General features: G+C 40.0%; 2 protein-coding genes, 1 long non-coding RNA gene and 6 other non-coding genes across 13 annotated transcripts in view; all 9 read right to left on the minus strand.

Moving 5' to 3' along the window:
- Nucleotides 1–275: 275 nt before the first annotated feature.
- Nucleotides 276–5,579, minus strand: LOC134328530 (uncharacterized). 4 transcript variants are annotated; one of them, XR_010014733.1, is made up of 8 exons: nucleotides 5,495–5,579; nucleotides 2,495–2,609; nucleotides 2,162–2,280; nucleotides 1,791–1,926; nucleotides 1,393–1,527; nucleotides 1,015–1,152; nucleotides 735–811; nucleotides 276–511 (listed from the first exon to the last, which is right to left on the minus strand). It is a non-coding gene; the product is annotated as an uncharacterized LOC134328530 (long non-coding RNA). The 4 variants fall into 4 exon arrangements; XR_010014735.1 differs by having other exon boundaries at nucleotides 5,491–5,534; XR_010014736.1 differs by lacking the exon at nucleotides 5,495–5,579 and adding an exon at nucleotides 5,157–5,171.
- On the minus strand, nucleotides 594–678 carry LOC134329726 (small nucleolar RNA SNORD60). Its single transcript, XR_010014947.1, has one exon. It is a non-coding gene; the product is annotated as a small nucleolar RNA SNORD60 (small nucleolar RNA).
- On the minus strand, nucleotides 884–968 carry LOC134329723 (small nucleolar RNA SNORD60). Its single transcript, XR_010014944.1, has one exon. It is a non-coding gene; the product is annotated as a small nucleolar RNA SNORD60 (small nucleolar RNA).
- On the minus strand, nucleotides 1,254–1,338 carry LOC134329721 (small nucleolar RNA SNORD60). Its single transcript, XR_010014942.1, has one exon. It is a non-coding gene; the product is annotated as a small nucleolar RNA SNORD60 (small nucleolar RNA).
- Nucleotides 1,652–1,736, minus strand: LOC134329722 (small nucleolar RNA SNORD60). Its single transcript, XR_010014943.1, has one exon. It is a non-coding gene; the product is annotated as a small nucleolar RNA SNORD60 (small nucleolar RNA).
- LOC134329720 (small nucleolar RNA SNORD60) lies at nucleotides 2,042–2,125 on the minus strand. Its single transcript, XR_010014941.1, has one exon. It is a non-coding gene; the product is annotated as a small nucleolar RNA SNORD60 (small nucleolar RNA).
- LOC134329724 (small nucleolar RNA SNORD60) lies at nucleotides 2,368–2,453 on the minus strand. Its single transcript, XR_010014945.1, has one exon. It is a non-coding gene; the product is annotated as a small nucleolar RNA SNORD60 (small nucleolar RNA).
- Nucleotides 5,580–7,467: 1,888 nt separating the features above from the next.
- Nucleotides 7,468–14,646, minus strand: LOC134329350 (interferon-induced protein 44-like). 2 transcript variants are annotated; one of them, XM_063010584.1, is made up of 7 exons: nucleotides 14,631–14,646; nucleotides 10,963–10,996; nucleotides 10,405–10,603; nucleotides 9,962–10,111; nucleotides 9,483–9,648; nucleotides 8,904–9,004; nucleotides 7,468–7,908 (listed from the first exon to the last, which is right to left on the minus strand). In XM_063010584.1, the coding sequence occupies exons 2-7, from the start codon at nucleotides 10,971–10,973 to the stop codon at nucleotides 7,726–7,728; spliced, it is 810 nt and encodes a 269-aa protein (XP_062866654.1). In that variant the 5' UTR covers nucleotides 10,974–10,996; nucleotides 14,631–14,646; the 3' UTR covers nucleotides 7,468–7,725. The 2 variants fall into 2 exon arrangements, with proteins under 2 accessions (XP_062866654.1, XP_062866653.1); XM_063010583.1 differs by lacking the exon at nucleotides 14,631–14,646 and adding an exon at nucleotides 14,502–14,624.
- A 7,275-nt stretch (nucleotides 14,647–21,921) lies between these two features.
- LOC134329526 (interferon-induced protein 44-like) overlaps nucleotides 21,922–24,866 on the minus strand; it is a 37,717-nt gene continuing 34,772 nt past the window's right edge. The window contains exons 8-10 of the mRNA XM_063010811.1: nucleotides 23,750–23,921; nucleotides 22,221–22,321; nucleotides 21,922–22,104 (exon numbers count right to left, since the gene is read on the minus strand). Of these exons, the coding sequence (XP_062866881.1) occupies nucleotides 21,922–22,104; nucleotides 22,221–22,321; nucleotides 23,750–23,921 (456 nt within the window). The remainder of the gene's footprint in view (nucleotides 22,105–22,220; nucleotides 22,322–23,749; nucleotides 23,922–24,866) is intronic.

Raw genomic sequence — 24,866 nt, forward strand, 5'->3', positions numbered from 1 at the left:
AGCAAATGTGGTCTTTAGGACAATTTTGTAAATACTCGACAGGCAGCAGGAAAGACTGGAAAGAAAATCACCACTTACTGTTGCAACAACTACTCCTGCAAGTGGTGGAGGTATACATTAGATAATCATGTTTCTTAAGACACCCTAAAGCTCCAACAATCCCTCACTGGCCAGTCTTCACATGTGCCAGCCTGCACCAAGGGTTTTGAAAACAGTGGGGAATTGAATATGATAAATGCTAGATAATAAAGTGAATCAGAAATGATGATTAGAACTGTATTTTAAGAGCCATTTTATTGAACTTCAGACAAACTGATAATCATACGCTGCCTGCAGCTCTCGAGGTGTCAATAATAAAATAAAAGCAGTTCAGAATTTTAATATTTATACCATTAGCACTCTTTCCTTATCTAGAAGTTCACAATTCTCATGTTCTGAGGTGCAACATTAGAATCCAGTCGGATGAATCAAGCCCACGTGTTGCTCTCCAGTCATCCACAGCAACGTCAGTCTGCATGGAATAAGAAAATAAGCTTGTTAGCTCATTACTTGGGCACTTGATCAGAAATCTAGGCAATGATAACTGGTTCAATGAACATCAGACTGTAAATGATAATCAGGCACTGCTGGCAGCGCTCATATGAGGTGTCAGAAAATGTAAAGTTGTCATCAGCAGTTCATAAATGTTATGGTAGAAGCATGCAGTAATACTGCAGTGAAAAAAAGGAGCTCACCTCCAGTTCAGAAACGGTTCCCATCAAGCACTTTCAGACCGATGTGTTCATCTCCAGCCAATCACGGCCGTATCAGTCTGCAGGAGGGAAGGTGTTCTTTTAAAAGAAGCCTAGCACACTTGGTTAGAATTAAGCCAAGCTACCTTATCGAACCTCAGACTGTAAATGATAATCAGGCACTGCTGGCAGCGCTCATATGAGGTGTCAGAATAATAAAAGGTGTCATCAGCGGTTCAGAAACCTAATCATCATGATACCATGGAATAAGAAAGGAACTCACCTTAAGGATTTGAAAGCAGTTCATCACATTAAAGCCAATTCAGTGTCCCATAAACTGTTTGGGGAGGGATTTTCTTTAAATCCAAGAAGGATTTCTTCTTCCATTGGGCCCACTGATCCCATTAACAGCTATAATCACCTGCAGGAGGAAGGAAAGTGCTCGTTTAGGTCTATTTATTTCATAAGAGGCTGAATAAGAAATGCAGAGTAGGACAGAAGCTTGGTTTTCCATAATTTGTTGAACCTCAGACTGTAAATGATAATCAGGCACTGCTTGCAGCGCTCATATGAGGTGTCAGAATAATAAAAGGTGTCATCAGCGGTTCAGAAACCTAATATTGATACCATGCTGGATTACTAGATTAAGAAAGGAACTCACCTTAAGGATTTTAAAGCAGATCACATTAAAGCAAATTTAGTGTCCCATAAACAGTTTGCTGTGTGATTTTCCTTAAATCCAAGAAGGATTTCTTCTTCCATTGGGCCCAATGATCCCATTAACAGCTATAATCACCTGAAGGAGGAAAAAAGTGCTTGTTTAGGTCTATTTATTTTCATAAAACACTGAATAAAAAATGCAAAGCAGGACAGACAAGCTTTGTTTTCCATGATTGAGAAACAATAATAGCTAATGTGTTGAACCTCAGACTGTAAATGATAATCAGGCACTGCTTGCAGCGCTCATATGAGGTGTCAGAATAATAAAAGGTGTCATCAGCGGTTCAGAAACCTAATATTGATACCATGCAGCAACACTAGATTAAGAAAGGAACTCACCTTAAGGATTTTAAAGCAGATCACATTAAAGCCAATTCAGTGTCCCATAAACGGTTTGCTGTGTGATTTTCCTTAAATCCAAGAAGGATTTCTTCTTCCATTGGGCCCCATTGATCCCACTGACCCCAATAATCACCTGCAAGAGGAAGGAAAATGTGCTTGTTTAGGTCTTTTTTTTTTTTTTTTTTTTTTTTAAGAGGCTGAATCAGAAATGCAAAGCAGAAGACAAGCTTGGTTTTCCATTATTTGTTGAACCTCAGACTGTAAATGATAATCAGGCACTGCTGGCAGCGCTCATATGAGGTGTCAGAATAATAAAGGTGTCATCAGCGGTTCAGACATGCAACATCACAGATCAAGACAAAGCTCACCTTGATTCTCAAATAGCAGATCAACCATCTTTCACCTGTTGGTGGACTTGAATGCAGCAACAAATGTAGAGAAAATTCTCCAGTGCATCAGGCCCACAGCCATCCACACCCTGGTCGACCTGCATTGGGGTAAGAAAATGATATAGCAAGTGTTAGGGTCTGCAGTTTGAGGAATAGCCTGATATATAACCAGTTTAAAATCTACTGAACCTCAGACTGTAAATGATATTCAGGCACTGCTGGGCAGCGCTCATATGAGGTGTCAGAATAATAAAAGGTGTCATCAGTGGTTCAAACACAGCGCTTATTAAAAATCATATTTGCAAGACTCACTTTACAGCACTGTGCATCAATCCTTGCAAAGGTGGTGGAACTTTATCAAGATCCGTCTAGTGAAGGAAGCCCAGGTCCAGTTCCAGGGCTCATCATCATTCACAGCCATGTTGATCTGCAAAAGAAAATTTAATTTTCTTCTTAAATATACCAGAATTTATACTGTCTCTATTTAAATCTTGTCTGAATGGAAGACATTTCATATGTAAGCATCTAAACCTGTGGTGCCCAATACCTAGATCGCGATCTACTATTCGGTCGCACAATGCACGCTGATAGATCGCTCCTCATTCAAACAGGTCAACATGATTGACATGAATTGTAGCCACTGTTTCATTAATTTGCGGTTAATTACCATCGCTACACCTCAGCTCACTTAAAGTGAAATTATATCTTATATGAAACCAGTCCGTGGTGCAAAAAAGGAACGTTGAGGAACATTAGCCTAAAGCACGCCGAATCTAGAAAGTTTTCATTAATCAGCAGCCAGTTTGCACTAGGGCTGTCGCGCTAACCGCAATTTTGAAATATCGCGGTATAGACCAGCCAACCGCAGGGCATGCCAAGCAACCGCAACACCGCGATATTCAAGTTTTTTCTTTCTTTCTTCTCTTTTTTTTTTTTATTGTTGCAGGGTCCATCTTGTTTTATACGCTTACATTCGTGCGTAATAAATGTTAAATAAATTCATAATGAAAATGAGCTAAGAGCGACATTTTCCCGCAACCGGTTCTCATGCGTTGCTGCTGAGCGTCGGGCTTTGTGTTTTAAAATGTAAACGATCGCAACAGGAATTATAGGCAAGTTTATTAACGATTAAATTGAGTTCACACTCAATAAATACTTGTAATTTAGACGACATTTAAACAGCCTTGGTGAACTAAAACACTTAATGACGGTTAATATGGCATTGCAGCCTGCAAATATTCTCTTTCTGGTCTTGCTGGAATGATTTAAATGTATTTTTTCTTTGAATAAAAATGTATTGAAACGAATAATAACTTGAAATGTAGTATATATTGTTATCTTAATGATACCTACTAAATAGATTAATAGAGGCACGATAACCAGGCTAGACTTTCTCTGATCTGTAAAGTCGCATGCAGGTTCAGTACATCTACAGTGTATTAATGCAACGAGCACCATCAGAGAGGGTTTTAGTGCCGAGGGGAACATCACTACCCCACTCAGATCCTCTCTAAAACACATCAGGTGAACATGTTGGTTTGTCTAGCGCGCATGATAACGCAGGTTTAAACTCTTACAGACTTTATTCTTTATTCTATTTTTTTACCATATTTTGATTAGATGTGCATTTAAAATATTTAGCCTAAACACTTTATCATTTCACACTGTATATCTAGCCTAGGCTAGAAGCTAAATTTAAACCTTATTTAATAGAGAAAAGACGCGCATCCCTGCTCTGTTCTGTATTTAACAATAAACACGCATTTCATTGGTATTAAAGCCGTCTCTTCTTCGTCATTATAAAGCAATAATATACCGAATCATAGCCTAACAATAAAGCTTGTTTATATAGCTCTAAAATCCAGATTAATTAAGTCATTTTCAAAAACTAAAAAAATGGCGATATTACAGCATACCGCAGTGTTGAGACAGGCTGAACACCGCAAGGGGAAATTCTTTCACCGCGACAGCCCTAGTTTGCACCATTTCTGCATCTTTCCTTTTGTGAAGATGAGTGCACAAAGAAACCAAAAACAGAGTATTTAGATCTCAAGAAACATACAGAAGTTTTACCCCACAATCTGACATAAAGTCAAGAGCCAATTTAGGAACTTGGTGGCTGAGATAAAACATCTGTGTGCCACATTTGAGACAGCATTTGGATCAACCTTCTTGTGTGAATCAAGTCTAAATATGGGTCCACACTCACTGATAAGCACTTGGAAACTAATTGAGAGTTGGCATCAGCAGTTCCTGTCCAGACCACATAAACCTGGCTGACACCATTTAATGCAAAACAGAATAAGGTCAGTGTGATTTTTCAGTCGCTTGCCCTGTAAAGCTGAATATCAATATAGGAAGTAAAGTGCATTTCAAAAAGCTTCAAAGCTTTCATGCAAAATAATGAGGCCGACCTTTTTGAAAAGTAGATCACTATGACCTGTTGACTGAAATAGTAGACCTCAAGCCACAAAAGTGTGGGCATGCACCTTTAAACACAGACTGGGGTCAGCATGGGTTCTTGACTGTAGGTGATGGGTTTAAGCACCTTCTCCATATGTTCACATGGGTTTCCAACATGCAGAAGGTGTACTTATATAAAAGTAAATTATATAGTTCATTAAGGGTCAGGATGTAGCCATGCATGGATGTGTCTTGACCTGAGTCCTGCCTTGCATCTAGTGTTTTCATGTGGAACTGGACCGAACACACCCCTGACCAGTATGAAGCTGGAAGTGACGAACAAAATATTAAACTAATAATTTAACAATGCACATTAAAAATATTCTGAAACTGCTTACAGGCCGGATTTTACAGTTTGTAACTTGAAGTAACAGTGTTCCGTACAGGTAGCTGTCAGTAGTTTTGGGTCAAATTTCGTCTCCTTATTTACAAAATAAACAGTAAAAGCAGTAAAAAGCATCTAACTTTATCATCTCACATATTTAATATCATTTCTAATCATGAAGTTCACCTGTATGGAACAACGTGGCCGCTCGTGTTTACTGAATATTTGTAATGTGGCCTTTAACAAGACTTTTCAAATAAATATAGTTAAATATAGTTAAATATAAGTTAAATACATCTAAATTCGGTTTAAAAAACGAACTATTAAAGCACAAATCAGTTAAAAACAGCCTTCCAAGCTCTGACCTAAAGCCAACAATGGATTCGTTACTGAACGGGCTGTGTTTCAATAACTCTCTGCTCAGTGTACAGTGCACTACAAGAAGCTACAATAACCCAGTCCCACACTAGTGCACTTCTGTATATAAAACCCCAGATTTGAGACCGAGCCCGAGACTTACTTACAGTTACTGGGACGCACGAGGGAGATCAGATCAGCTCACGCGCTCACAGCCAGAAAGGAAACGCGTTCATCGCGTGCCTCTTTCGTACCCCTTCTTCCTCGCGGGGTGTGAGACCGGGGTAATAGGAATAATCATTAGCGCCCTCTGTAGGATACACGGGTAGCGCAGTGAGGGTGTAGGTGCGTTCGACTTAACGTAGCGCTGCGCAGTTTTATCGACGCTAACTAGTGATGCGTACAGACTTAAAAACATACACTACTGTACAGTATATTGCCAAAAGCAGGGCTGGACTGGGAACAAAATTCAGCCCTGGACTTTTTTCTTGACCAGCCCACTACAAGCACATCGCGCCACACATATCACCCCCTAATCAAATGTTAGATGGTTGATATTGATAGTTTTCATCTATCTTACCACTAAGGTTAATAACTTACTATAATAAAAAAACAAAAAACAAAAAACAAAAAAACAACATTACAAATGATAAATTCTACAATATTTGTTATTACATTTCTTATTTACAGTTTCTTAAATGGTTCTATTGGATTTCAGATCATTGAATTCAGGTGTTCCAATCACTCCCATGGCCACAGGTGTATAAAACCGAGCACCTCGGCATTAGGGTTGCCAGCTGGCGGGTTGGCGGAAGGCATAAGGTGGGGGATGGTATGGCAGGTGTTTACCTGAGTGGGAGCGGGAGGTAGGCGATTAGGGTTGCACCTATAAAAAATATAACAGGTCTTACACAGTCATAGGAACATTATCAAAATGTTTTATTTAGGTGGATTAACATTTACTATGTCATTCTTTATAATAATAAATTAGAACCATATTTTAGGTCGTGCATAAAGAACATCATGTAACAGTTTTTCTCAATAGTGCAAACAACACACTGACATGCAGCCCCGGTTCAGGACTGCGTTGCTTAGGGAGCAACGCAGTCCTGCATCAAGTCCAAGCCTTACATCACCAAGAGCATGGTGTAAAGCACGCCGCCACCGGACTCTAGAGCAGTGGAGACGTGTTCTCTGGAGTGACGAATCACGCTCCTCCGTCTGGCGATCCAATGGACGAGTCTGGGTTTGGCGGTTGCCAGGAGAACGGTACCTGTCTGACTGTATTGTGTCGAGTGTAAAGTGTGGTGGAGGGGGGATTATGGTGTGGGGGTGTTTTTCAGGAGTTGGGCTCGGCCCCTTAGTTCCAGTGAAAGGAATTCTTAATGCTTCAGCACACCAAGAGATTTTGGACAATTTCATGCTCCCAACTTTGTGGGAAGAGTTTGGGGATGGCCCCTTCCTGTTCCAACATGACTGTGCACCAGTGCACAAAGCACAAGCTCCATAAAGACGTGGATGAGCCAGTTTGGTGAGGAAGAACTTGACTGGCCTGCACCTCAACCCGATAGAACACCTTTGGGATAAATTAGAGCGGAGACTGTGAGCCAGGCCTTCCGTCCAACATCAGTGTCTGACCTCACAAATGTGCTTCTGGAAGAATGGTCAAAAATTCCTATAAACACACTCCTAAACCTTGTGGAAAGCCTTCCCAGAAGAGTTGAAGCTGTTATAGCTGTAAGGGTGGCAGCATCATATTAAACCCTATGGATTAAAAATGAGTCACTCAAGTTCATATGTGTGTGAAGGCAGACGAGCGAATACTTTTCGCAATATAGTGCAATTTCATTTATCTTGTGAGGTCATTTAAAACATCTTGTCCAATTTTATTTTACACACTGTGTGAGAACACGTGTACTTAGTGTCGGAATGTATGATAAGATTCTCTTACACCAGATCTGTCAGTACATCAATGTGTCATGTCACGTCACCAATCACAAAAACACATCAACACAATAGTGGCAATATTACGTCTATATAAAACACGATTAGAAAAGTGATAAAGGACACGTAGGTGCACTTAGTGGCCAGAACAAAGACAGCAAAATGGAATTTTCATCCTTTAATTAAAAACACAGGAAAACATCTTTGTTATTGTTCCTAATCTGTTAGCATCCATACTAGGTGCTATACTATTGCAAGAAATGTCAGCATAGTTTTGTTTCATTATAAAATTGTAGTACTATTGTAGTGTTTCTATTACCAACAAATAATAAACGTTGATCAGAAGCTATTATTTAAATAAGCATCAGACTTGAATGGTTGTATATGCTGATGTTATGCCAAATTCTGAGTGCTATAAAGACACAACAAAGATGCGGTGGGATCTCAGGAGTCTTCACTCAAGTTTCTGACTGGGGGCTCCTCTCTTCTGTGCATCATTGGCGATGTTCACGATCTGATCAAGTGCTTTGAGGATCAGAACATCAATGTCATTTTTTGTGTCCATCTCCTCATGGTAGTTCTTCACAGGGAAGATGTGATTCATTGGAATACCCAGCAGATGACTGCACTCCTGCATCTGGTAAACATGCAAATATAAAGAACATCCGATTTTAGTTAGCCAGTTGTCTGCAAATTTAGACAGTAATACAATATAAATATTTAAAATTTAAAAATAATTTTTAGACAAAATACATTTTATTTGCTGCAGTTTTTTGATTTTACCCAAAAACATCTTTTACTTTAGTTAAAAACTGCATACTATTAATATTGAATTAAATGAAGCTAATTTGTTTTGTATAGTTTGTTTATTAGGATTTTAACATCATGTTTTACACTTTGGTTACATTCATGACAGGAACAAACACAGTCATGGACAATTTAGTATCTCCAATTCACCTCACTTGCACGTCTTTGGACTGTGGGAGGAAACCGGAGTACCTGGAGTAAACCCATGCAGACACAGGGAGAACATGCAAACTTCACACAGAAAGGACCCAGACCACTCCACCTGGGGATCGAACCCAGGACCTTCTTGCTGTGAGGCGACAGTGCTACCCACATAACCACGGTGCCGCCCATTTTATATAGTAAGATGAAACAACAAATGTACCTTATACACCTTCTAAATAAAAGTTACCTAGCGGTAAAGTACACTAGCGCACCAGAGTTGGGGTTTCGAATACATCGTATCGAATCTCAGCTCTGACATCCGACTGGGCTGGGCTGGGCAGCACAATTGGCTGTTGTTTATAGGGTTAGGGGTAAAAAGTTGGATCATAGGTCCTCATAACTGCTGCGGCCCCTGCTGGCGCCTGCACAGGGCTGAGGAATAATGCTGATGGGGGTGTGGCCCTCCGTACACAGTGCCCGTTAAGTCTATGAACTCGACTCGTGCAGGTGAAAAATGCAGTCTGTACTGAGGGGGCGTATGTCAGTTGAGAGGCGTCCTCAGTCAGCGATGAAGGGTCGAATCAGTATAGAGGACGCAAGCAGGGGTAATTAGATACGACTAGATAAGGGGAGAAAAATTGGGGAAAAAAGTGGGGGAAAAATAAAATAAATAAAAGTTACCTTTTCTTTGATCTTCTTGCTGGTGTAGATCTTTCTAATGTCCTTGTTAACCAGTGGACAGGTCTTATCTGGTTTAGTCATGATGAGCACTTGAGGAATTTCTGGACAAAATAAAATAAGAATTAATACAGACAAAATAATAAAAGTACAGTTAAGTTAAAACTTTACATGGAAGAGACGTGTAAACTATATGGGCAAAAATAATCACGTAATTATCAGGTTTGGACACCCCACTGCAAACCCATCAGCAGGCAGTGAAACAAGCCCTGTTTATAGGCACAGAGACGTCCCCAACTGTAGTCAGTTGTAATCACTAATAAAAAATTAGGATGCCATGCCACGAAGTTAAATGGAATTAGAATAACTTTACAACTTCACCAGATTGATAATTGCAGTACAAATAAACTCACAATAAACCTAAAAAATAACTCAAATTTGTAGATATTTTTACATCAAGTCACATCATTAAAATCCCAAGACTGTTATGACATAGCTGCTCTTAAGTGTGTAAACTATTAACTGTATGATTAACTATTTCAAAATGCATATTACATTTTATACTTGGTATACAAAACTTACTCAGTTTTGAAGCCTCGTCACGGATGTACTTCATCTTATTGATCATTTTTTGGTCAATTTGTGAAACTGTGTCTCCTGCCAGAATGTTGACCAGACAGAAGACTTGATCTTCAAATTTAGGGCTGCTTTTGTATTCACTCGGTGACAGGGGGGACGCAGGATTAAACTAGATATTTACATGAGAGAAAAAATATTTATGAGTCTAAAACTTGTTAAACATTCTGCAAAACCATTAGAATGAATATGGAGTTGCCTCAGCGCATCCCTTCCTTTGCAGCTATAATAGATTTCACTCTGCTGGGTCTATAGTCTAATGTTATTGTAAAAATAGTTCAAATATAAATAAAGTAAAGCTAAAGTAAAAATATAGTGAGATGATAAATAAAAACAAAGATTACAGGTGACTGGATTGGATTGGAGAATTTACAAGCAACTGTTGATTATTGTGTTCTAATTGTAGATTAGAATATCACTCTTACTTTGTATCCCTCCGCGACCAAGCCTTTTAGGGCTGATACCAGGTCCTGTTGGTGTGCTCCTCTTCCTTCTTCATCCTCAAGTCCCATGATGTCATTAAAGACAAAAGGTAAAGCAGAACCGTCCTCACCTTCAATATAATGAGTTTCATACTGTAATACAGACAAACATGAGGTTATATTATTTCCTTTAATTCTCTACTGTGTAGAACATTTTTCATGTTCCTCACTTAATTCTTCATCGTATCTTTATTCTTATATGTGTAAAATCACACTTTTCAGTAGAAAGTAACAGTTTTACATTCGAGCTGAATTGCTAGTATTTAAAACATTTAAATAAAACATTTTGCAGTGATGTGGTCTTGATCTTCATACCAATAATCATCTCAACATTTGCTCCAGTTTAGCTTTTAATTAAAATCATTAATGACAAAATCAGGACTCACTTCCTTTGTAAAACTGGTTCCAGATGTTGTAGCAACAAGAGCACCGCTGGTGATTCGTCCTTGAAAAGCATTGTTGACTGAGTTGATGAAGCTGGATTTTCCTGTTCCAATTGGTCCAACAATCAGGATCCTGATATACGGAACATCTGAACGGCTGAGCTTGAACCTCCTCAGTCTCTGTTCTAAAGCGTCTTTATTGCTATAAAATACCAAACATTAACAAAAGAAAACATATATAAAATATATTTGTGTTTTTCACTTTCCTATTTAGTCTCACCACAAAACAAAAGCATTTTTTGTTTAAATGTGTGAAAAACAAGGTGGCAAGCTGTAATATTAGGGCGGTGGTACTTAATTTTAGCCAAGGGACTTTAGGTTTTTATACCAACACACTGGCCGGCAACCTTACCTACTAAGTGTAAACAATGACTTAGCACCGCACTGGTCTCTGGGCTTCTCTAAATTAATCTCAAATAATGTCCAATAAAGTGAACAAAGGTAATCAAAGCCATTCAGTACCATTGTAGATTTCTTATTCATAAATGCTAATATACTCACCCCCAACACATTTCCCTCCATGGCTGGTCAAATTCTGAAACAGAGAATCATCCAAAACATGAATTTATTTAAAACTTGTTGGTTTGTTAGTCATCAACAGAAATGTTCTTAATATGCACCAGAGAGTGAAGTCTTCAGTCAACAGTAGTTACCAAATTTACAATCACACCACCCCTATAAATAACTCCCCAGTATAAAAGCCCCCCTTAATGTGTATCTCAGTACTAGGAACTGTCACGGTGGGGCTAAGGACTAAACAAAGACAAGACAAAGGGGGCGGACACACACGCAGAGATGTAGGGCAAGATATTTATTAATGAACTAAACAAGGGAATGACAAGAGTATGGAACATGAACTAGGTACACGGACTGGGAACACAGACTGGGAACACGGACTGGGAATATAAACTAGGGATACAGACTAAACATAGGTTAGGAACATAGGCTAAACATACGCTAGGAACATTGGCTAAACACAGGCTAGGAACACTGGCTAAACACAGGCTAGGAACACTGGCTAAACACAGGCTAGGAACACTGGCTAAACACAGGCTAGGAACACAAACTAAACATAAGCTAGGGACATTGGCTAAACACAGGCTAGGAACACTGGCTAAACACAGGCTAGGAACACAAACTAAACATAAGCTAGGGACATTGGCTAAACACAGGCTAGGAACACTGGCTAAACGCAGGCTAGGAACACTGGCTAAACGCAGGCTAGGAACACTGGCTAAACACAGGCTAGGAACACAAACTAAACATAAGCTAGGAACACTGGCTAAACGCAGGCTAGGAACACTGGCTAAACACAGGCTAGGAACACAAACTAAACATAAGCTAGGGACATTGGCTAAACACAGGCTAGGAACACTGGCTAAACACAGGCTAGGAACACAAACTAAACATAAGCTAGGGACATTGGCTAAACACAGGCTAGGAACATTGGCTAAACACAGGCTAGGAACACTGGCTAAACACAGGCTAGGAACACTGGCTAAACACAGGCTAGGAACACAAACTAAACATAAGCTAGGGACATTGGCTAAACACAGGCTAGGAACACTGGCTAAACACAGGCTAGGAACACAAACTAAACATAAGCTAGGGACATTGGCTAAACGCAGGCTAGGAACACTGGCTAAACACAGGCTAGGAACACAAACTAAACATAAGCTAGGAACACTGGCTAAACGCAGGCTAGGAACACTGGCTAAACACAGGCTAGGAACACAAACTAAACATAAGCTAGGGACATTGGCTAAACACAGGCTAGGAACACTGGCTAAACACAGGCTAGGAACACAAACTAAACATAAGCTAGGGACATTGGCTAAACACAGGCTAGGAACACTGGCTAAACGCAGGCTAGGAACACTGGCTAAACGCAGGCTAGGAACACTGGCTAAACGCAGGCTAGGAACACTGGCTAAACACAGGCTAGGAACACAAACTAAACATAAGCTAGGGACATTGGCTAAACACAGGCTAGGAACACTGGCTAAACACAGGCTAGGAACACTGGCTAAACGCAGGCTAGGAACACTGGCTAAACGCAGGCTAGGAACACAACTTGTTGGTTTGTTAGTCATCAACAGAAATGTTCTTAATATGCACCAGAGAGTGAAGTCTTCAGTCAACAGTAGTTACCAAATTTACAATCACACCACCCCTATAAATAACTCCCCAGTATAAAAGCCCCCCTTAATGTGTATCTCAGTACTAGGAACTGTCACGGTGGGGCTAAGGACTAAACAAAGACAAGACAAAGGGGGCGGACACACACGCAGAGATGTAGGGCAAGATATTTATTAATGAACTAAACAAGGGAATGACAAGAGTATGGAACATGAACTAGGTACACGGACTGGGAACACAGACTGGGAACACGGACTGGGAATATAAACTAGGGATACAGACTAAACATAGGTTAGGAACATAGGCTAAACATACGCTAGGAACATTGGCTAAACACAGGCTAGGAACACTGGCTAAACACAGGCTAGGAACACTGGCTAAACACAGGCTAGGAACACAAACTAAACATAAGCTAGGAACACTGGCTAAACGCAGGCTAGGAACACTGGCTAAACACAGGCTAGGAACACAAACTAAACATAAGCTAGGGACATTGGCTAAACACAGGCTAGGAACACTGGCTAAACACAGGCTAGGAACACTGGCTAAACACAGGCTAGGAACACAAACTAAACATAAGCTAGGGACATTGGCTAAACACAGGCTAGGAACACTGGCTAAACGCAGGCTAGGAACACTGGCTAAACGCAGGCTAGGAACACTGGCTAAACACAGGCTAGGAACACAAACTAAACATAAGCTAGGAACACTGGCTAAACGCAGGCTAGGAACACTGGCTAAACACAGGCTAGGAACACAAACTAAACATAAGCTAGGGACATTGGCTAAACACAGGCTAGGAACACTGGCTAAACACAGGCTAGGAACACAAACTAAACATAAGCTAGGGACATTGGCTAAACGCAGGCTAGGAACACTGGCTAAACGCAGGCTAGGAACACTGGCTAAACGCAGGCTAGGAACACTGGCTAAACACAGGCTAGGAACACAAACTAAACATAAGCTAGGGACATTGGCTAAACGCAGGCTAGGAACACTGGCTAAACGCAGGCTAGGAACACTGGCTAAACGCAGGCTAGGAACACTGGCTAAACGCAGGCTAGGAACACTGGCTAAACGCAGGCTAGGAACACTGGCTAAACGCAGGCTAGGAACACTGGCTAAACGCAGGCTAGGAACACTGGCTAAACGCAGGCTAGGAACACTGGCTAAACGCAGGCTAGGAACACTGGCTAAACGCAGGCTAGGAACACTGGCTAAACGCAGGCTAGGAACACTGGCTAAACGCAGGCTAGGAACACTGGAAAATAACCACCATAAACCAAAATAACCCCTGCCAGCCTGTTCCTCAGCTCTCCTTTTTAAACTGGTCCCTGATTAGGAACAGCTGGGGCTGATTGCTCAGGGGGACGAATCAGGAGTGAGGCATGGCAGGAGTGAGTGTGCTCACGGAGAAGAGGGGCGTGGCACATATGAGCACACCAAGGCTAGCAGTGTGACAGGAACGTACTTTCCTGTGGTTAACTAATTCAATTGTTTTGCATAATTTGTACCTACCTCAAAAATAAAAGGTCATTTATTATTTAGATAAATAAAACATAATTACAAATACAGTATTTTTTTTAAAATTTTTTTAAAGAGAACTAATAAAAGGAAACTTTGTCAAAATTTTTCTTTAATTTAATTTAGTTTTTAAAAAATTGGGAAAAAAAATCGTATCGTGAACGCAGTATCGTGAATCGCATCTCATCGTGGGTAGAGTGTATTGTTACATCCATACTCAAATAAGGTTCAAGGGTTAACATGGTTTTCATGGGACATGTTTTACTTGGCCAAAAGTATGTGGACAGTCCTCTTAATTATTAAGTTCATATGTTTAAGCCAGATGTGTTTAAGATTCTGCTTAACCCACTATTTCACCCACTGCTTGCATGACTTACCTGGTGATGGTGGTGGTGGTGGTGGTGGTGAGGGTGTACTTTCTCTGAGTCCCATTTTACTCAAACAAATAGATGTGGCTTGAAAAACAAAAAATATTATATGTATAATGAATACAGAAAAGTACTCACAGTTTCAGGGTGTGCAGATCTTCTCCCCGTGTGTCTCTGTGGTACTCTTTTTATAGGGACCCCCCCCCCCCACACACACACAGTGAAAGTGAAAGTAATTTCATTTCTTGTAAACTGAACACGATCCTGATTTAGCTCCCTAGTGCAATAAAGGTCATTTAAATGTTATGTTTTATATTTACACCGATCAGGCATAAAATTATGACCACCTTCCTAATATTGTGTTGGTCCCCCTTTTGCTGCCAAAACAGCCCTGACCCATCTAGCCATGGACTCCTCTAGACCCCTGAAGATGTGCTGTGGTATGTGGCACCAAGATGTCAGCAGCAGATCCTTTAACTCCTGTAAGTTGTGAGGTGGGGCCTCCAAGGATCGGACTTGTTTGTCCAGCACATTACACAGATGCTCGATTGGATGGAGGTCTTAGGAATTTGTCCAAGTCCAACTTCAGGACTGTTTTAACAGCACAGACTGGGACGTGTTTAGAACTGCTGCTCTGAGAGAGGACTGTACTGTTGATTTAGAAGAGTATGCTTCTGGAGTAACTGGCTACATTAGCTACTGCACTGAGGCTATTGTTCCCACTAAACACTGCAGGAACTACCCCAACCAAAAACCCTGGATAAACTGTGAAGTTCGTTCCATGCTACGTACTCGCTCAGCTGCATTTGTCTCAGGCAACACTGAGGACTACAAAAGGGCCAGATATGACCTGCGTAGAGCCATCAAAGGGGCCAAGAGACAGTACACACAGAAGCTGGAGGGATATTACATCAATACGGACTCCCGGCGCATGTGGCAAGGTTTGCAACACATCACAGATTACCAGCAGAGGAACATAGATATCACAACCAGCAATCCATCACTAACCGAAGAGCTGAATGAGTTCTACGCGCGTTTTGAGGCCCTCACCATCGAACCACTGAAAGAGGTTCCAGCCACAGAGAGCACACAGGACGCTTCACTCATTGTGTCTGTGATGGAGGTGCGCAGGGCGCTTCTGAGAGTAAACCCAAGGAAGGCAACTGGTCCAGACAGCATTCCTGGACGTGCACTACAGGTTTGTTCAACAGAGTTGGCGGATGTGTTTGCAGACATATTCAACCTGTCTCTTATGCAAGCCTCTGTTCCTTCCTGCTTTAAGACCACCACCATTGTTCCACTCCCAAAGACAAACACAATAACCTGCTTGAATGATTATCGTCCCATTGCGCTCACACCTATCGTAATGAAGTGCTTTGAAAGGATAGTCATGACTCGTATCCAAAAAGCCATTCCGGACACACTCGACCCCCTACAATTTGCATATTGTCAAAACAGATCCACTGATGATGCAATCTGCACAGCCATGCACACAGCCCTTTCACATCTGGAAGGCAAGGACACGTATGTAAGAATGCTGTTCATCGACTACAGCTCGGCGTTCAACACAGTCATCCCATACAGGCTCATCGAAAAGCTCCACACCCTTGGACTGACACCGACCCTCTGTAACTGGATACTAGATTTTCTATCTGACCGATCTCAGTCAGTCAGGATTGGCACTCGAACATCCAGCACAAAGACCATAAACATTGGGACACCTCAAGGCTGCGTGCTGAGCCCTCTTCTGTACTCGCTCTTCACACATGACTGTGTGGCCTCTTATAACACCACCAGTATTATTAAGTTTGCTGATGACACCACAGTCATTGGTCTTATTACTGGGGGGGATGAGATGGCGTACAGGAGGGAGGTAGCGGATCTTGAGGACTGGTGTCAGAACAACAATCTTTCATTAAATATCAACAAAACAAAGGAACTGATTGTGGACCCCAGGAGGAGAGGAGAACAGCATACACCGCTGTATATAGGTGGAACAGTGGTGGAGATGGTGAAATCCTTTAAATTTCTGGGTGTGCACATCAGCGAGGATCTCACCTGGTCCTGCAACACACGCCATATTATCAAGAAGTCACAACAGAGACTGTACTTCCTAAGAAGACTAAGAAAATTTGGCATGTCAACCAAAATTCTCAGCAACTTCTACAGATGTACGGTGGAAAGTGTCCTTACCAGCTCCATCACAGTCTGGTACGGAAACTGCACTGCAGAGGACAGGAAGGAACTCCAGCGTGTAATAAAAACTGCACAAAGAATTTCTGGAACGTCCTACCCTGCACTACAGGACATTTATCAGACCAGGGTGGTCAGGAGAGCCCACAACATAATTAAGGACAGCACACACCCCCAAAACTACCTCTTTACTCCTCTGCCATCAGGCAAACGTTTCAGAAGCCTAAAGGCCAGAACAACAAGACTGACAAACAGTTTTTACCCACAAGCAGTCAGGCTTGTGAACAAACATGGACTATCACATACACAACTTAGCTCATGAACATTGTACATTCTCTACAATGCACTATTGCACATTTAAATGACTGCTGCTACTTGCACATAATGTTGCACAATTTACACTTTAAAATAACTGCTGCTGTATTTTTCTGTATTTATGCTGTATAACACTGCATAATTTCTGCACCTTATGTAACTGCTGCTATGTGCCTTTTGTACTGCCTTATTTTATTTCTATTTTTTTTCCCTCTGTATATAAAACGTTTTTTTATAGTTTAAATTTATATATTTTTAAAAAGTTTTCTAGTAATATTCTGTTAGTTTAATTTTGTTTTTATGTTTAATACTTATTGATGTTTGGAGGACGAACAAAGTAAGAATTTCATTGTACAGTGTAACTGCTAGTTCTTCTGTGCACATGACAATAAAACTCTTGAACTCTTGAAGTCAACACCACAATCACGTTGTTGTGCTCCTCAAACCGTTCCTGAAGCATTGTTGCTTTGTGGCAGGGAGCATCATCCAGCTGAAAGAGGCCACAGACAGCAGGGAATAGTGTCTCCATGAAAGGGTCTGCAACAATGCTTAGGTAGGTGGTACATGTCAAAGTAACATCCACATGGACACCTTTCTATCAGAACCAGCATTAACTTCTTCAGCAGTTTGAGCTACAGTAGCTTGTCTGTTGGATCGGACCACACGGGCCAGCCCTCGCTCCCCACGTGCATTAATGAGCCTTGGCTGCCCATCACCCTGTTCCTTCCTTGGACCACTTTGTGGAAGCTCTGTAGCTTTAATGTAAAAGGAATGTAAAAGATGTATAGACACAGCATAATTTAAATAAAAGATTAAATGTTAAAACTTTAAACTGGAAGCATAAATTTGTTTTTACATATATTTACATTCTCAGCATTTAGCAGTTGTGTTTATCCAAAGCGACTTACAGTATTGTGACAGTATACTGTCTGAGACAATTGAGGGTTAAGGGCCTTGCTCAAGGGCCCAACAGCAGCAAACTGGAAGTGGTGGGGCTTGAACAAGCGACCTTCTGATTACTAGTTCAGTACATTAACCGCTAGGCTACAAAGCTACTTCAGGATGTTTAGATCTTACAGAGTTGTTTGTTTGTTGTTTAATACTCTTAGATATTGAGCAACCACACACACACACACACACACACACACACACAAACACACACCCTCACACACACCTTCACACACACACACACACACACACACACACACACACACACTCACACAGGTTATAAAGGTTTAACTGAAGGTTAACGGCATTTATCTTGAATTAAAAGTAAAAGTAAAAGTGAATTACTTATAACAGTAACATACTCCATTAAAGATAAAACAGTAAACAGTTTACAGGAAATACCCTGATTTAAAAACAGATCCGACTCTTCTCAGCTGAACAACAGCGCTGTTGTTTACTGGGTGCAAAACATCTAATCTAATCACAGAAGAGCACAAAGCTTAACAACAATTATACAGCGTTTGTAATATCGTCTAAGTCAATATTTTGACTAGGCCACTCAAAAACCTTCTTTTTTTTACTTTAATTATTTTTTCCCCCAATTTTGATCCGTTTCTACCCAATTGTGTTATGCCTCCTCTCTACCGTGCCCTTATTGAGGAGAGGAGAACACGACCCCTCCGACATGTGCGCAGTAGCCGACTGTATCTTTTCACCTGCATGAGGCGAGTTCATATGTGATCAGCTTTGTGCATGAAGAGCCACACCCTGATCAGCGTTATCCCTTGACTCTGTGCAGACGCCATCAGCCAGACAGCAGAGGTTGTAATTTCACCAGTTATGAGCTCCCTCTCCGACTCCCTCCCTGTATGAACAACAGCCAAACAATGTATTTGAAATTTGATTTGCTAGCGTATTTTAGTGTATTTTGCTGTTCTAAAGTAGACCTGATTTGTGCTTCAAATCATTGTTTTGTTACATAACGCTTATGGTAGGACGAGATATTTTCCATCCATATTTTCTGGTAGTCTCCCAGGCCCTAAAGCTGCAAAGCATCCCCACACCCTTACACTCCCACCGGCTTATTTTATATGATGCTCTTATTATAGAATGCTTTGTCAGCTTTTTGCCAGATGGAACAGGACCCCCCCCAAAACATTTTATTGTATTTGTATTTCTGTATTTCTATATTTTTGTAGGCCTCTTTTCTGTTCCATTTTAGTCAATTCTAATTTCCTATTGCAATTCTTTCGCTTGCATGACCTCCACACCAACCAGCGTCAAGTTCCACACAAAACCATGTCATGTACTGAACTCCCCCACCACTTGTGCTGAAAGGGCATGAAGAGGAAAACCTCAGAATTGTGGCCACTGGATGCCCAGCCAGGATGGTAGCACTACAGAGATTCGAACTTGTGAGCTTGAGCTATCTGCACTACTTAGTCAGCGTAATAGGCTGCTGCCTGATAATAATGTTGCTGTAATTTTTAGTAGGGCTGGCACTGATCCGATACTTGGTATTGGTATCGGTCTGATATTGGCCCAAATCACTGGATCGGATATCGGAAGAAAAAACAAACATGTAATCTGATCCGGTAATAATAATCTACTACTGCCACATCCAAACACACTGTTTACACACAATAATAATCATCTACTACTGCCACATCTAAACTCACTGTTTACACACAATAATAATCATCTACTACTGCCACATCTAAACTCACTGTTTACACACAATAATAATAATCTACTACTGCCACATCTAAACACACTGTTTACACACAATAATCATCTACTACTGCCACATCTAAACACTGTTTACACAGTAATAATCATCTACTACTGCACATCTAATTACTGTTTACACACAATAATAATCATCTACTACTGCCACATCTAAACTCACTGTTTACACACAATAATAATCATCTACTACTGCCACATCCAAACACACTGTTTACACACAATAATAATCATCTACTACTGCCACATCTAAACTCACTGTTTACACACAATAATAATAATCTACTACTGCCACATCTAAACACACTGTTTACACACAATAATCATCTACTACTGCCACATCTAAACACTGTTTACACAGTAATAATCATCTACTACTGCCACATCCAAACTCACTGTTTACACACAATAATAATCATCTACTACTGCCACATCCAAACACACTGTTTACACACAATAATAATCATCTACTACTGCCACATCCAAACACACTGTTTACACACAATAATAATCATCTACTACTGCCACATCTAAACTCACTGTTTACACACAATAATAATAATCTACTACTGCCACATCTAAACACACTGTTTACACACAATAATCATCTACTACTGCCACATCTAAACACTGTTTACACAGTAATAATCATCTACTACTGCACATCTAATTACTGTTTACACACAATAATAATCATCTACTACTGCCACATCTAAACTCACTGTTTACACACAATAAAAATCATCTACTACTGCCACATCTAAACTCACTGTTTACACACAATAATAATAATCTACTACTGCCACATCTAAACACACTGTTTACACACAATAATAATAATCTACTACTGCCACATCTAAACACACTGTTTACACACAATAATAATCATCTACTACTGCCACATCTAAACACACTGTTTACACACAATAATAATCATCTACTACTGCCACATCTAAACACACTGTTTACACACAATAATAATCATCTACTACTGCCACATCCAAACTCACTGTTTACACACAATAATAATCATCTACTACTGCCACATCTAAACACTGTTTACACACAATAAAAATCATCAACTACTGCCACATCTAAATACACTATTTCAACACAATAAAAATCACTTTATAAATAATAAATCGCTCACCGGAGATAAAGAAAACCTGTCTTGCCATGGCTTGGAGATCTCTCACATCCTCAACGATGCATCCATCAAGGTTATGAAATAAAACAAACTTCACCATTTCCGTCCTCTTCAAAATCCAGTATGGTTTTTTAGTAAGCACGCTTTGGTTTTTAATCATCTAAAAACGTGACAGAAGTTTAAGGAAAATCTCAACCAAACTCTGCGTCAATTCTAATTGGTCCATCGCGTTTGATTGACATCCACGTCTTCCAGTTCTGGACATTTTGGACGACACCCATGAAGCGAGATGTGTCACATGAACAACAGCTTGAATGTAAGTGAAACCAAAAATGCTGTAAAAGTGAAAATAAAAACAGCAGTTGTGTATAAGTGTGATGTTGTAGGTTCTGTATTCATTCCTTTAGAATATTTGTTTTACAGTCTGAACATTGTTATTTAAATAGCTACTTTACCCATGGTGCATTGAGACGTGTATTATTACTGCTTAGTTGTTTGAGAGGAGAAAAGACGGTATCAGATTGGTATCGCAGATGCTCAGTTTACAGTATCGGTTGCAGACATGAAAAAGTGTTATCGAGCGAGCCCTTATTTTTACCATTGCAAATCTTTACTCACACACAAAGAACAGCTGAAGAGATCATTAACATGTCATGTCATCAATACATCCATACATACATCATGTAAACATTTACCTTAACTGTACATGCATACAGTAAAAAAAACACATCCAGATGGTCCTGTAGGATTATTTATTACCCATTACATGTATGTCTTTTCTTTATTAAGAATGATGAGCCTACCTTGAAAATTCTAGTGTTTTAACCATAGTGTATATAATAGAGTTAAAGATGCATCAAAAATGAAAGAAAAAACTTTTTAGACATAGAAAATATTTTACTAATAAACATCCACAACATCTGTATAACATCATATGTAGGCATCATGAAAACTAAAGTAAAGTTAAGCATTTTACTTACTCCAACTGTTTATACTGTCTGTCATATAATATTTCAACAAACACCAAACAAAAAAGAGATTTAACAAATGCTTGCTACAACATTAGCATCTCAAGAGTCCTCACTCAGGTTTATGACTGGGGGCTCTTCTCTGCTGTGAATCGCTGGCGATGTTCACGATCTGATCAAGCGCTTTGAGGATCAGAAAATCCATGTCGTCGTCCGTGTCCACTTCCTCGTGGTAGTTCTTCACAGGGAAGATGTGATTCATGGGAACACCCACCAGATTCCTGCACACCTCCATCTGGAGAAAGAAATAGAAAACACAATATTACAGTCAGCTCCAAAATTACTGGCACTGTTGGTAATAAAGGCTAAAAATGAAAAAGGAAATTATTTTAAATGAATGACTTAAAATACCTTTGCCTTGATTTTCTTGCTTGTGTAGATCTTCCTTATGTCTTTCTTAACCAATGGACAGGCTTCATCTGGTTTTGTCATGATGATCACTTGAGGCATGTCTGGACAACATGAAAAACAATTGATAACTTTTATTTAATTTAAAGGGCACCTACAAATAAAAAGTATTGTTGTTTTTTGTAAGTTTATTTTGGGTTGTTTTGAAAACCTGCTGGTTCATATTTTACATCATACTGATGTAAAAACTTCTAGTTCATGGGTGTCAGACTCATTTTCACCAAGGGCCACATCTGCATCATGGTGGCCCTCAAAGGGCAGATTGTAACGTATCCTGCTGTGATTGCAGTCGCCTTTTAAGTCTTAAACAATTTGCTGTTTTTCTTGGAGGCTAAATTTTGTGTTTGATGTCAAAATGCCAAGTTTATTCTGTATATTTACATTTATATTGTCCTTCTTTCAATGGCGCCCCCAGAAATGTTTCATAGGGGTGGCCAGACCGGGCCACTGAAAATCTTGGGGTGGCACATCAAAACGAAAAACCATACATACAAAATCATACATTTCAGAAAGTCTGTTACTGTAGTATACAGACTAGTTACGACTAATAATCTGATGTGCATAGACTAATACAGTACAATTAAATTTTACTTTACAACAACAATCCTGTTTTATTGTGTAATGTATCTGTATATATATTAGGTGATTCATTGTTCGTTAAATAGGTAAAGAACAAATCATTTTTGTTGGAGGGTGGTGGGTGTTCAGAGTGTGGTACAGCGATGGCGGTTGGCTGCCCGCATTTTTATTTTTACATGAACTATTGTAAAAAAATATACATTATTGACGGAAATGGACAGCGCCTAATGAAATATATGAGAAAGAAGCATATTATTCCTCCGTGGGGGGGCAAGCAATTTTGTAAGGGTGGCCTTGGCCCCCCCAGTGCCCCCCCTTGATGGCGCCACTGCCTCCTTTACCACAGACACACCTCATAACACAAGAGAAGAACCAGTTGTTTTCACTTTCCATCTTTCATTACATTTTCTCCTTCTGCTTCAGTTTTCTCTTCTTGAACATTGCGTGATTAATTGTAAATATTTCTCAGCATCACTTGTTGGAAAACCGCCTCAGTTAAACGCTGATGTAGAAACACTGTCATCTAGTGGCGGGATGCGGTCCCTTTGCAGGTCACAAAATCGGCATGCATTGTGGGAGATGCAGTTTTTGTACGATTTTACAGTGTATTTTGAGACAGTCGTACGTTTTTTAAGCTCTTGTGGCTACATAAAATGACGTGGCGGGATTTGTCTTGTTTTTAAAAGGAATTCTGCACAAAATCTCTGCCATATAATGAGCTTCATCATAATAGCTTAATAAATCTAGCTCTGTTAAATGCTTACGAGTACACTGTGTATGTAACCTTCAAATAGTATCACCATCCAAATGTCAATATTTAATGTGCATTTAAAAGACTTTGTTATTCTTGCATAAAAACAATTACTGACAATGTTAATTACTGACAAACTTACCCAAATCTGCAGCGGCCAGACGGATAAATTTCATCCGCTTAATGACTTTATCATCCATCATTGACACACTGTTTGCTGCCATAACGTGGACCAGGCAGAAAGTCTCATGCTCAAGACTCGGGTGACTTCTGTAACCGTGGTCTTTATTAGTCAGGGGGGATGCAGGATTAAACTGAATGAGGAAATAAATATTAGTCACCTTTAAATATGTAAAATACATTTGTGAAATCATGTTACATAAACAACTGTTTTGTACCATGGTATAAAAAGTAATCAATCCCTTCCTAATTGTTTCTGTTTTTGCATATTTGCAAATCTTTACATCATTTAATTAAAAGGAAACCTAAAGTAAATTAGAACATACTTTGTAAAACTGGGTCTGTCTGAAAAATTAGTGATCTTTCTACAAAGACATATTATACGTCACCCTACACTCTTGAGAAGAGGGCGTGTCTAAATTCTTAGATACCTGAAAACACTCCTACTTAAGCGATTTAATATCGAGTGATAATCTGACTGAATAACGAGGGAGCGTCCGACACCTCCTCAGTGCTGAAGGCAATCCCAGCATTCAGTGCAGCATGACTATTCTCACAAAAACTACAAACATGATGGATGAACATGGATCAACAAACGGAGTTCTTTTAGAATGTAAATAAATTCTCGTTGATTTTCAATTGAATTTAATAAGTGTTGTTTATTTGTAAATTCAGGCTCGTCAGGGACAGTTTAACAATTTTCTGTACACGGAGGGAGACGTTAGTTGTGTCGCCTCAGGCCATTTAAATCAACTGTGTTAGCTTAGTAAGCTAAAACTGCTGTGTTGTAATCAGTGCAGTAATCGCTAAGTAGAGATGTCACATTTCCAGCCTGTGTATGCTCCTGGAGCTCTTGAGTTCACAGAGCAAGTGTACTGTGTCTGTGTGCCACACCCTTCTCTCACTCCCAGCCCTGAACCAACACCCCCTTTTTCCATTGGCCCCCTCGGCCAATTAGCTCCAGCTGCCGCTCATCTGAGGGAATATAGGAGGGAAGCTGGGGCAGAATCAGCAGAGACTATTTTGTATTTCTAGAACCTTGTATTTCTGAACTCCTGAACTTTGTATATTGATTTAAG

The sequence above is a fragment of the Trichomycterus rosablanca genome, chromosome 15 (genome assembly GCF_030014385.1).
Source record: "Trichomycterus rosablanca isolate fTriRos1 chromosome 15, fTriRos1.hap1, whole genome shotgun sequence".
Classification (NCBI taxonomy): domain Eukaryota; kingdom Metazoa; phylum Chordata; class Actinopteri; order Siluriformes; family Trichomycteridae; genus Trichomycterus; species Trichomycterus rosablanca.